Source organism: Acyrthosiphon pisum, chromosome A1 (assembly GCF_005508785.2).
Source record: "Acyrthosiphon pisum isolate AL4f chromosome A1, pea_aphid_22Mar2018_4r6ur, whole genome shotgun sequence".
In the NCBI taxonomy this organism is placed as follows: Eukaryota; Metazoa; Arthropoda; class Insecta; order Hemiptera; family Aphididae; genus Acyrthosiphon; species Acyrthosiphon pisum.
This window is the reverse complement of record NC_042494.1, coordinates 110,268,123-110,281,931: the sequence shown is the minus strand read 5'-3', so window position 1 is coordinate 110,281,931 and position 13,809 is coordinate 110,268,123. Positions and strand designations below refer to the sequence as shown.

Sequence of the window (13,809 nt, the reverse complement as noted above, 5' to 3'; positions counted from 1 at the left end):
ATAGTGCATTCATCCCAGATGATAATTTGGCACAGTTTCAGCACTGTAGCCAATGATGATTGTTTTTTTATGTTGCACACTGCGTCTGGATTATTTTGAATATTTAGTGGCAGCTTAAATGCTGAATGAGCTGTTCTGCCTCCATCCAATAAAGTTGCTGCAATGCCAGATGATGCAACGGCCAATGCGATGCCATTATTTGATCTTATTTTGGCGAGAATTAGTGAAATGAGGAATGTTTTACCAGTTCCACCTGGTGCGTCCAAAAAAATTAATTCACCTTGTCCTGCCGAAACAGCGAGCATAATGCGGTCATAAATTGTTCTTTGTTCCTCAGTCAGTAGTGGGACAGTGCGACTAACAATCACTGCCATTTCTACAGTATTATACATTTATACTGCAGTTCACGATTCATTTTAGTGTTCATTAAATCAGATGCACTTCGATTTGGCGAATGCATACCGAAATGACTGAGGGGTAAATTGGCAATGGCAATACATAGATCCTCGATAGCAATTAATGCTTCATTGTACATAGCGTCGCTGAATATTATTGTTAGATCGTTCCACCGTGTACGATGTCGATGCAATATATCATCCGTCATTGTATTTTTGTGATTATTCCACAAAATCTCCGCTCGGGCTGGGAAACATGTAGTCAACACTATAGCGAATAGTAGACGAATTTGTATTGATGTACAGTTCAATGCTGCTTCAGGGAGCATACAGTCCCACTGGTTGTCGTCTTCCAGCAAGCCGGGGGCAAGGCATGTATCTTTATACGTTGGATACTGTTGTCCATTCACTTTATGTATATCTTGAAATGACAATGGGCCAGTTACATTAACCAACAACAGTCGCAAATAAAAACACTCAGTCTGCCTTGGATTGACTGTAAATACTCGCCCCAAAGGGTTTGATTTGAATAAACCGGGGCATGCATCAATCGGTGTGCCTTGCTTGCGTGGTGCCCATTTTTTTGTTTGAGCCCATTCAAAATAGTGTGGTACTTCTGAATAGAGTAGTGTTCGTGCAAAGGTACCAAAAGCATCCACACGATTACACAATTCAAAAAATTTGGTGAGTGTAGTTTTTGGTGGATTTATAGCACGATCAATCGCTGTGTCGGTCGTGAAAAATACGCGCTGACCATTTTAGAGATGGACGGCTAATTTAATAACTGCTGGATCCGTTCATGAATTGGAAAACCAAAGATACAACAAACAGCCTCATTGGAACTGATGTACCGGCCAATTTGGTAAAGAGTTATTTCATTGTTGTTATTCACAGGAGGAGCATTCACATTGGTATTTTCAATATGAAATACAGCCATATCACTTCCTTTATTCACATACTTACAAATGTATTTGATGCTCTTCACCGAATTGCAGAATTCAACATTAATATGAGCATTGAATGTTTTACTCAGCAGAGGCGAATATGGCACCACCCAATGATTGTCAATGTCAATGTCTACGTTTTTGATATTTTTTGTAAAAGATTGCCCGCCATTATCGGTATTTCTCCGACGATATATTGGATATCCGTCTACATTTGTGATCGTATCGTTACTGAATTCTATAGGAAAACTCTTTGTACATTTTCCATTTGCCATGCATGGCGATGAACTATTCAGATTACCGCATGGCCCATGAATCATGTTTGTCGTAACAATATCAAACAGTAATGTATCAGTAGACATATCTGGAATTTCAGCAGAAATTATACTATCGATTTCTTCAGGACGTATTTTGTCGATTAACCAAACCAAAATGTGTGCATGAGGTAATCCTCGTTTTTGCCATTCAACTGAATACACCCAGCAACGTGTGGGACCGAATACATGTAATTTTGTAATGAAACTCATTAAAGACTTTAATTTTTGTTTGAACACACGTGCTGGAATGTCATGCCGATGTATTGCATTTTGTCCTGGCAATAACAAAGATGTTATCTCCAGCCATTTTGGATTACATGTGAATGTGATAAATAAACATGGTCGGCCGTATTCGCGCACGTAAGTTAGAGCATCTTGGCTGTATTTTTGCATATGACGTGGACTGCCTATGTACGATGATGGTAGAATGATAGAGTTGCCAATTTCGGTGGTGTCGGCGCTGCACAGAATAGCGTCTCGGAAGTGAATTCACACGCAGCTTTTGTTGATTATATCGTAAATATCGTAGTCGTTCGCTCTCTATCTTCACGTACATGTCGACCATGAATTGTTGGCAAATCTCGCGACACCGTAGAACGACGTTGTCCTGACCGCGTCTAATCATCATACGATACGCATAATAAGCTTTTGAGCTAATGTTTTTGTTTGTTTCGTCTCCTGTAATAATATATTCTTAAAAAATAATTCAAATTAAGTAATGATGTTCACAATGAATGAAGTACCTGTTACGGGATCCCGTTGTTTAATATTTATGCAATATCCGTCTTGTCCCTTCCAGAACATTATCGGATATTGGAGAGCGTCGTATGAACGGTGTGTATCAGCAATGAACTCAATATTATTATTTCTTCTTCGAATCACGATTTCTCGTGTAGCTGTACGGTCGCCAACCATGATTCCAGCAACGTCGTCAACTACAGGTGCATTGAATCTACGAATGTGCTCTCCAGCTGATGTTTTATCAGGATTGATGACAATTGCGTGATTGTCACTTTGTAATTTGTGCATGTGTGATTTGAATAATTTCAACAATCCATTGTGCTCATTCAATAAAGCGTCCAGATCACCGACGATGCGTCTGGCAAAAGGTGAATTAATGTTATTGTAACTACAAAGTGCATCCACGCGATTGGCAAGTGCGCTTTTAGAGTCCTCACCACCCATAAAGTAATTTTGTAAAAATTTATGTGGTTCGTTTGGCATTGGTAGCAATGAGCCCACTCTATGATAAACTTGGCCTTTGATTTTGAATGTTGAATTAAATTGTTAACCATTTGCAGCATTATTTTTAACTATTTCTGTTGCTCCGAACGATGTCATTTGGAAACATGAATTGAATGTTCGAATTGACTTCAGGAACAGGTTAGAATCTGGATCCGTACCGATAAGTAAACCGTTCAATGGTTCAGGTGGTGTTTCAATTTCCGGTAGTTGCACTTTTCCTGACGCGCAACACATACCGGCTGGCTCATTTTTGAACTTCAACGCATTACAATGCGGGCATTCCTTGTCCATAGCACCAATCTCTACTTTCGAATGAGCGTAATATTCAATATCGGGCCCATACTCGAATGCTAGACGAAGGAATGAATTGGATGTAAATGCTCTATGTACTTGTTGGCGTTGTCTGTCATTTGCTCTGCGTGTGTCAACTACGAATTGACGCGCTTCTAATCGTCTTATTTGATTTTGTTCAGCTTGTGCCTCACGCAATCGCACAATGTTCACACGTACATTTTCATTGTTCGGTTGGATTTGTACGTCTCTTCTTTGTGCTCTTCTATCTCGCATGTTTGTTCCATTGGTCGTTCGACGGGCCAAATCAGACCCCTTGCGTCTTGCTGGCATTGTACAACATACACAAATCAATACAATTAAAGTTCATATTATTAAACTAAATAAATTAATTCATGTTTATATCTATGGAAATACGTCAGACGACAGCGGCGACAACGGCGGCTGATCTGTCAGTGTGGCCATTGAATATAAAAATAATAAAAAAAAATAATTTAATATGTTTGGTAACCAACGGCAATTTTATAAAAAATAAAATTGTCGTAGGTTAAAAAAATTCCCTGTATGAGCCACCCTTTAAAATAAAAATATGAATGTGAAAAATAGTTTACATCCCTCTCTGAGACCTACTTAATATACAAAACAAATTTCATTAAAATCGGTCCATCCGTTTCGGAGGAGTTTGGTAACAAACATTATGACACGAGATTTTTATATATTAGATTTTTTAACATCATACCGGCCATTGCAATTTGTATGATTTTGTCGCGTATCGGTTGAAATGTTATCGACTATCGAGTAATAATCGGAATGATAATATTGTTATCGGCTTGTGAGGCCGACGGGTTTGCCCTCGATCAATTTTGTATTGTATATAATTTAGGTAGTCGTCGAAAAAGAGCGAACGTGACATGTCGGCTCCGCATTATAGTAAAAATAAAAGTATTTAATATTCTATTTGCTCAATTTCTTATAAATTATTAATTAAAATAATAGTCTAATCAACCTGAGTATCCGAAGTAACCAGTAAAGGAAACTTACAGTCCACTCCGCAACAGATTTGTTCGAACATTTATTAATTTTATTTTTAAGTTTTTTTTATATATTTTGGCATATGTTTATTTAATAAGGATAATAATTACTATAAAATTATGATTTTTTTTGTTTAATGATAATCTGCTTATTATATTCATTGTATAGTGTATATTGTTACTTCATTTTTTTCACTGGCGGAGTGTACATGAACTCAATTTTACCTGGTTTATTTTCCTAGCGGAGTATACACTAAAAAAAGGTTCTTGTGGCGGAGTTTACATGCGCCCGTATCTGGGACCTCATCTTGGGGGGTGGTAATTTTTTAGGAATACCTAGTGATAATATTAAAATATAGAAGAATATTCTTATCTATCTAAGTGTAAATCATTATCACGATTTAACTGATACGATCTTAAAACGTAATTTCGTAATATTATTATACAAATTTATTTTAAAAAATGTGGTTAAGTGGATGTCGATCTGCTGTACAATAGGTTGCAAGTGGGTCACTGTAATGGATGGTGTTATATTTGAATTCAACGATATAGGTAATATCATTGTATAAGAAAACGATTCTGAGCTAAAACGGTCAGTCAGCCTATGGTATTAGTAATATCATATTACCAAGTATATTTGATGATATTATTGAGAACAAAGTAATTTATTTATAACCTATTTACGTGGAACCTTGTTTTAAATTTTCAATCCTTAGCTAGAAAAGTTGAACCTTTTATGAATTCTCATCTCAAAATAATTTGCTAAATTTCATGATTTTTTCGTATATTGTCAAGATTTGAACATTAAATAGTTATAAAAAAAACTGTGACTAAGGATTTTTAATATTTTTCAAAAGTCATTATAACAATATAGTAGGGGCCTTGTATTAAATTTTCAAGCTTTTTTAGCCAAAAAATAAAGTTTTATTGACATTCATTGAAAAAAATATTAATAAAATTGGAAACTGAAAATGTCCCTAAACAGTTCAAAACTAATCAAAATATTTTTAAAATTTTATCGTGTATAGAAAATGCAAATATAAACAACCAGTGAAAGTTGCATATATATACGTTCATTTGTTTTAAAGTTACACCAAAAACCAAAATCGATTTTGTGTAAAAATTCTCGTTTTCCTTAATTTTTATGTTGTTTTTCCCGTCACTTTTGAAAACTATTGGGAATTTTAAAATTTGACCTCTCGAATTCATGAACTAGATTTACTTTCCCATCGAACAAGATACTGTTGAAGAAAATCAAGCAGTTTTACTGCCCCAAACCGCGATGAGACACAAAAAAAAAAATAATAAAAAAAAAACACACATTGTAAAATTAATACATACATCGTTCTTCTCAGAATCTAAAATAGTAAATCATAAAATGTTTTATAATCTTATAAGTTATAAAATACATACTAAGGTGTACTGTAAATGGGCGACCCCCCCCCCCCCCCCTAAAGTACGTGCTTGCTAAGTGGTGTGAACAGGGACGGATCGGGATATAAATCTGGCCCGGGAAATCTGTACTTATACCGGCCTGTTAAAACACTCCTGGTAAATTTAGTTATACAAATGTATTTATAATTAATTACATACATTATTTCTTACTTCTTCTTTGGTTAATGTTTTTGGGTTACTTGTAACTTTATTGATGATCTTATCATCTGTTTCAATATTGCTACGGCAGATGTTTAAATATTTTTTCGATGAACGCCTCAAGTTACCAGGCAATCGAGAATGCTCGGATGATTCATGTTATCACTAAGGCATCATTAAACACATTTTTTGGTATAAATCAATACTACTTTACCGGGCGACCTTTTTAGAACCCACGTATATTAACAAGTCAAGAACGATGTTGCAATAAGAATTCAGAATTTGTCACTCAGACTTGCAGTCAAACTACTGCAGGTTTAGATTTAGCTTGCACCTTATATTAGCTTAGGTAAACAGTCGACACTTATCCCCACCTTAGAAGATGCCTCCTCTCCCCGAGGACGCCACTAAGACCTCGAATTTTGCAACAGGAGACAGCATGCGTAAGAAGCCATTACTTGTCATACTTGATACTCAGTTAAAAAACTAGCATTTTTACATACATACAAGTACTACATGCATTTTAAAAAAAAAAAACAAAAAATCAGGAACTACAAAAAGCTATAACTTAAAAACCAAAGATTTCCGCCGATTTTTTTTTTGCACCAATGTTCTAAACTCGTTAATATACCTATGTAAGTTCTAAAACAAAATAAAAAGTCCCTAGGTAAAGTAATTTTATAATGAACTTTGAAAATTGACTTTTTCCGCCTATAATTGGATTTCAGATCACTGTGGCGGCCACCGGGAAAATTCCCGTCATCCCGCCGGCCCAATTCGTGCCTGGGTGTGAATGTAAACAAAATATGTAGAAATGGTACCATCATATTATTATTATTATTATTATTATGGCATATAGTTGTATACCCAATTAACATATTTTTAAATATACTTACAGATGCAGTGAAAGTCCAAGGTCCAAAATATACCCTGAACAAATTGTAAATTCTATTATTTTTTAAATTTTCGTCATAATAAAAAACCATTATATTTGTTCACATCAAAGCCTAATAGTACCCGATTGCTCTTTAGTCTTGATCATAAACAATTCAATACATTTCAACGCTTTTATAAATATATTTTTTATGCATAATAAAAGTACATACATTTTTTGAAATTGTCCTCGAATTTTTTAAGCTAGCACGTATATAACATAAGAGCTACACAAGTTTTCAACTCGTCTGCTCATTATATTTATAACATTTTAAACAATTATTACTTATTTTGTTTTTCACTATTTGTCGAGTTATAAAAAAGAACACCTTCATTAGTACAACTGTATGTCTGCAATCTGCATGTACCTAAGTACATATAAAAAATACTAAAATTGTTTTAAAAATACAAAATAATAACATTTTATAAACAGAATAGGTAATGAATAATGATTAATGAGTAGGTAGGTAATAGACAATAATATACTATTTGTCGCTAGTACAAATATGATTGAAACGGATGCAACCTGGGAAAAAAAAATTAATTGACAAATTTGCTGTAGCTAATAGAAAATTAGTATTGATTTAATATCGAATATTAAATTAATTTAAATATAAAAATATTTTAATATCAAATGAATTTATTTGTGTATTGTGAGTAGCCATCCTGTTTATCAGTTATGAGGGTGCGGGGGCGAAGCCCCTGCGACTCTGTGTAAGTAACTTATACAATTCTAGCACCCCCAAAAAATTAACCCTAGTTGCACCTATGTCCGTGGTTATACACAAAGTGTGTCTTTGAATGCCATAGATAATATTCTTATATTAACATAATCTTATCATTTCAGAATCGTATCATACATGTTACATTACAAGTAGTAATAGTTGATTCACTATGGACATAAATTTGTCACTTTATACAAAACTGAAAACATTATAACATAATATTATAATATAAATTATAATGCATTGTAATATTTTTCCAAAATTTAAATTTGTTAGGAGAAGTAATGCCGGAGAAGTAATGCTTTAGAAGAAGTAATGCTTAGGAGAAGTAATGCTCTTAGGAGAAGTAATGATAACGCAGTTCCTCCTCTGTTCCTTGATTAACTCGATAAAAAAAACTTTAATTTGTTAAATAAAAAGTGCAAATTATTCTTATTCAAATGTCATAACTCATAAATTACTATAAGTAAATACTTAGATCAATGAAAATGTAAATTATATTATTGTGTTATAAATATTATAACCCAATAACTAAAATCAAGTTTCTGCGTATGAAAATTCCAAGTCATCATTTAAACTTTTGAAGTAGGTACGGCAGGTACCATTAGTGTTTAGTTTTCATTCAAATGATTAAACTTATTATAATTATTTTAAACTATACATTTAAAGATTTAAAATATTTAAGTTTTTTCACTGCTCGAAATTGTAAACAGAAAAAAAAAAATACGTCTGAAAAATATAGATATATTATTAGGTGTAGGTATTGCTTAATTTTAAACTATATAAATGTAACTATTATTAAATAGAATAACTAATTTTTTTAGGGAATTTATAAAAATAATCATGAAACTTTTGAAGCATTTACTAAAAAAAAAATTACATACAGCACACTTAAAAAAAAAGATTTTAAAGGCCTTTTAAAAGGTAGCACTTAATTTTAATTGCATATTCTAAAGTGAAAGATTTTTTTGAAGTAGGAACCTATGCTGAAACTATATTAGTTCAATATACAAATTTAAAATACATAACAATTCTCAGAATATGAAATTAAATTAAACGAGTTGACTTTTTTTTTATTTAACTCTTTGAACTACAGGTTGCTATTAAAAAAAGTTAAAATAATAAAAACGTAAAAAATCAATATGATATATACAGTACAAATTAAGATTTATTTTGGCAAATGTATTGAGTAAGCATATACCTAGTGACTTTCAATTATTTAAAGTAATGACAAAACGTGTAGTTAGTCTTATAAAAAATATATAAATTAAAATATTATACTAGTATAATTAGGTACCTACTAATATATTTATTTTTATATCTAGTAATTTAAGTATACTTATACCTATATGTTTCACAAATCACTATTGAGAGGTTTATTTTGGATAATACATATTATATTATTATAAACCCATAAGTTAAAAGTTATAATTTATTTATTGACACAGATACGGAATGTATAACTTATAAGACGTTATAACACTGTCTCTGTGTCTCACCGCGTTTATTCTCGTACATTCTACCCATCCATCTATATAATATTTCTCCTCCTACACTTAGTTCAAACTTTACAATTTACGCAACTATATGAAAACTTAATGGAAATTAAAAAATAAAACTTTAAAATATTTAAATAAATTATATTTATACTACAAATTGACGATATCAGATTTTTAAGTAAATATAGGTAGTGAGAAAACTAAATTAATTTTTTTTTGTGTTTAGGTAAACAAAAAATTAGGTACTTAATTTATAATAAATGTGGCTCTCTTGAACAGAAATAATTTTAAGAAGCTATATTGATGAGGATACACATGAAGATATTTATTTATATAGTATATTACAATTTTATTATAATATGGTCTATTTATTTTGTCAGTAGTTAGGTCATGTACTTAAAAATATAAATTAAACGTGAATTATTACATTAACGGATTATACATATTACATTATGTTGTTAATCATATACTACATTAATATACCTAATTAAATATACATCTCTATTATCTATATTCTCCGATACTCGTATGACCTGCAGTAGATAACTATAACTGTATAAACTCTATAAACTTGTAATTTGTAAACAAAACTATTAGTACCTAACTAAATTTTCGAGAAGAGCAACAATAATGCTGCAGTATAAATAATACAGCACTATATTTTTAAAACGATAAATTTAAAATCTTTAAAAATATAAAAATATTCAAATAATTTTTACACATTTTTGGTTTGATTACTGTACGTTAACTTAGTAAAATAATTATGATGGTCAGCATAATTATTTTTTTCCCAACTCTAAGGGCTACTGTTTAAAACCAACTTAAAACACGTAGCCTCTTTTAGGAATTTACCGTGTACCTATACAATGATTACAAATGATTTTTGATTACTACGTCTACAAGAACGAATGATCAACGTGACAACGCAGCACAATATGCCGCACCGTATACCTATACTAGCTGCTGAATGTAACGAGACACCCTCGTCGCCACGAGGAACCCCATTTAAGGCCTAAGGGGACCGAACAATACAGTTGTATGCGCGTTGAACATATCCGCGTGATTTGAGGAACAGTAATAAATAAAAATAAATATACAGCCATCGGCAAATAATTTATCGTTGCGCGGGAACCGCAGATTAATGACTATAATACCGATACCTATAATACGTAGATACGTACCAATGTATTTTTTTAGCCTTCAACTTCGCGGATAAACGACATTATTATATACGTCTTGTATGATGTATTTATTTATATTATAAGTGAACACGTAGCTATTACTGAAATATTAAACAGAATAGAAATGTTCAGAGCGTCCTTACGTCACCGGTGCCACTACCACATAAAATATTTATAGTGCCTGAACAAAAAACAAAACGACTGCACCGAATTCTCCTCACCTGTATTTTTCTCTGCGGATACCTATATAATGACTACAACTGCCGTACGCTGCAGCGACGAAAATCTACGAAACCGATTGGACCGTAACGCGCTGCATTTGATCCAACGTCGACGTGTACAATTATCGGGTAAGTGTATGTCCGGACCGAACTATTTTCACTTTCGTGATAATATAAAAACGAAACCATTCCCGCAACAGGTAGGTATTCTCTCATATTTTTATTCATATTCGATTTCACTTTCGCGTATAAATCGTCGAAATACAATGACAGTATAAATTATAAATAATAATATAAAATAATATGACGTATCTCTAGAACATACCTATATTATAATATTTTATATCCACTTGAACGGTTTTCGCTGGGCTACATATTCCATAGAATGCACACGCGGCGGGCGACGTAATAATAATACAATAATTTTATTACCATGCGTAGGTGCGCGCGAGCAGTTGTTGTTCCCGCGAGTCGTGAAACGCGACTCCCGCTGCCGGCCGCCGCGGCCCGGTACATCCGACGCATGAGCCGCCGCCGCGCCGTCGGTCATCGCGATACGTCCGTGTCGTTTTCCGCACGCTCGCGAACCCGTGCGGTATGCACCGGCGGTGTCGAGCGGCGGGAGTGAACGGCGGCGTCCACCATTCACCATCGTATACCTATATACCGCTTATCTATAAGGTCCTTCTCTGCTTTTGGTAACCAGTTCGAATTCTGAATTCTCGTTCACGGCCGTCTGCGAAATAATAGTATGCCCGCAAAACAATATTATAACAATAATTAAACGATATTATTATAATGTATAATATATTATATCGAGATGAACGCATGGCTATTTATTATTTTTATTTATTATTCTACGATATAAAAATGTATAGAAATTTTAATAAATGTAATGCACTGCTGCAGTGGCGTCAATGTGTCATGTCAGCTGTGTTTCTCGTTTGACTATGTGGGATGAAAAGCAAACTCATATCTAATACTATAGTGTTATAATATTAAAATATGGTAATGCATATTTTAATTATCCTTGCGTCCTACTGCAAATGACGCCACTGTCGCCTCTGACCTATACACATGCGGCTATAATAATTATTGTTCCTACCTACCGCCTACGTGTATATAAAATACCTATACTATTACGTAGGTATTAGTATTATTTTACTCATCGCTTCATAATATTATTATGAAGGCGGACAACCGATATTTCGATGGTTGTATTATTTTTTAATACTTTTTATGCTCGGTTTTTACCGATTGTAACACTTTATGTCTATATAACAATAACGCTATATAATAAAATACTATCACAAAACAGATGAAATTTTACACTTCACACATAATATGCCACATGATTATTTTACTATTGAATTGCAGTGAACACAGATTATATCAAAAAGTATAAATGATCCTGAAAAAAATCTTTTACATTGTTTCTAGTCGTTAAAAACAATATTTTTTACAAATATGTATATATTTTAATATTTTTTAACCTCAATTTTTTCTAAGTTTTTACTTTTTTGAATGACAACATACAGTTTTAATTTCATATTCTAAAGCAGAATATTTTGCTATGTATTTTGATCCGTATAAAAATAAAATTTACTATTTAGGACGAGTATACTCGTATGCTATAGTATAAGTTTAAGACTAAATTATGAGTTATAAGAAGTACTCGGAAATTGTAGAGTTCCATATTATTCTATATGCTCTCAAATTATAGCAGACTAAACTAGAAATCTAAGCTAAACAATGATGAGTTAAAACATTTAAAATAGAAATTCATATTTTGCATATTTCTTGATTTTTATACGTGCATATTATGCATAATATTTAATATTTTCTAAAAAAAATTGATCTTTTTCTTTCTTAATAGCTGTATATTTTAATCATAGGTAATATTTAATATAAAACTTAATATTATTTAATGTAGGTATTTGTTGTTATCGTCGCAGTCGACTATTAATTTAATGACAACGCTGCGATGCGGATTTAATCTCTATCGCATTAATATTCTGATGTATTATAGGTACTTACTAATATATCTTTTTGAATCTCTTTTTTAAAATATTTTTTCAGTTCAATAAAATGTCAAAATACAAACAGTTTTCCGCTATATTTGAAATACATATTATAGGTACATTTATTTTTCCATATATTACATTTCTTTTAGTGAAAATAAATAACATAAAATGGTTTTTTTGGAATTTTGAATAATTTTGAATTTGTATGAATAATTTTTTTAATTTTTTCATGCATATTATTTAAAAATATTCGTGCATATTTTTCCTTTGCAACTTCCTATAACTAAGCCCTAGTTATAAGTAATTAAAGTTTAGATGAGTGGAGTGAAGTGGTACGCAGTTACCCCCCAAATTTTGATCCACTACTCCACTCATGTAAACTTTAAATACCTATAAGTATACTTATAACTCTTAATAATCAAACAACTTATCCTAAATTCAATTTTTATGTATCAGAATACTCTGAAAAATATTCTACTTTTTAAGATGAAATTAAAACCGCGTAATTCAAAAGTAGGTAATTCAAAAAAGAAAAATTTAAAAAAATATAATGTTTTAATAAATACGTTGTTTTGTAACAACTTGAAACCATGTAAAAAGATTATTTTCAAAAATATTAATATTTTTTGTATGATGGGTGTCATACGCATAGTTACGTCAATTGAATCACCCACGGTGCAGTAGTTACATTCAATGGTGAAAATTATAATATTTATGTTTATTAGCCCGGCTAATGTCAAAAATTATCTAGCCTAATACAAAATATGCACGTAACTTATCAGTCATTTATGTAATTGGCAATACGCCAATACATAAAGTTTATATGTTGTAAATATATGGTAGGTATTTTACAATATTACTTACGTAAATTCCCAACACCTGTTGGACGTGGTTGTCAACTATAAATTTATAATAAGTATTACATATACGGGACATTGCTGTCTTTGTAGATGGTATATACTTAAAAAATGTGTGTGGCTTATTTAAACGTAATAATTATACCATCGATAATCAGTGATAGTTATTCGGGCAGTCGGGCCGCGAATCATTTACGTAACTATAAAAGCCTAAAAGATTATTGAGCAGGAGCTAAGAATTCACCGGTCTCCAGCGTCGAGCAGCAACTCATCCACAGCCATAATAACATCGTTTATCAATATGTTGCTACGTCAAACAATATCGTGGTTATCTAATAAATTATATCATAGGTAATTTTTTTATTGGATCATTTTTCCATTACGTATAGTGGCCCGTATAGAGTGCTAGCTGTATCAGTATCATTGCAGATTCAATATTGCTTGATTCGTGCAGTTTGACAGTTATAGTGTGTTATTACATTTTACATTATTTATTTTTTATTTACGTGCATTGTTTAGTATGGATGTAGTTATTACTTATTATGCGTAATAA

At 32.1% G+C, this 13,809-nt stretch overlaps 4 protein-coding genes across 4 annotated transcripts in view; all 4 read right to left on the bottom strand.

The window, feature by feature from the left end:
• Positions 1 to 416, bottom strand: part of LOC103307640 (ATP-dependent DNA helicase PIF1-like) — a 1,044-nt gene extending 628 nt beyond the window's left edge. Inside the window, exon 1 of the mRNA XM_008189873.2 lies at positions 1 to 416. Within this exon, the coding sequence (XP_008188095.2) occupies positions 1 to 392 (392 nt within the window). The 5' untranslated portion in view covers positions 393 to 416.
• On the bottom strand, positions 393 to 2,880 carry LOC100159360. Its single transcript, XM_029486316.1, has 5 exons — positions 2,400 to 2,880; positions 2,152 to 2,334; positions 1,225 to 2,063; positions 463 to 1,144; positions 393 to 397 (listed from the first exon to the last, which is right to left on the bottom strand). Exons 1-5 carry the CDS (start codon positions 2,878 to 2,880, stop codon positions 393 to 395), a joined length of 2,190 nt encoding a protein of 729 aa, XP_029342176.1.
• Positions 2,881 to 2,919: 39 nt separating this feature from the next.
• LOC107885030 lies at positions 2,920 to 11,311 on the bottom strand. Its single transcript, XM_016808339.2, has 2 exons — positions 10,701 to 11,311; positions 2,920 to 3,518 (listed from the first exon to the last, which is right to left on the bottom strand). The coding sequence occupies exon 2, from the start codon at positions 3,466 to 3,468 to the stop codon at positions 2,944 to 2,946; it is 525 nt and encodes a 174-aa protein (XP_016663828.1). The 5' UTR covers positions 3,469 to 3,518; positions 10,701 to 11,311; the 3' UTR covers positions 2,920 to 2,943.
• Positions 11,046 to 13,809, bottom strand: part of LOC100167616 (sodium/calcium exchanger 3) — a 19,363-nt gene continuing 16,599 nt past the window's right edge. Inside the window, exon 14 of the mRNA XM_029486315.1 lies at positions 11,046 to 11,111. Coding sequence (XP_029342175.1) covers positions 11,046 to 11,111 — 66 coding nt within the window. The remainder of the gene's footprint in view (positions 11,112 to 13,809) is intronic.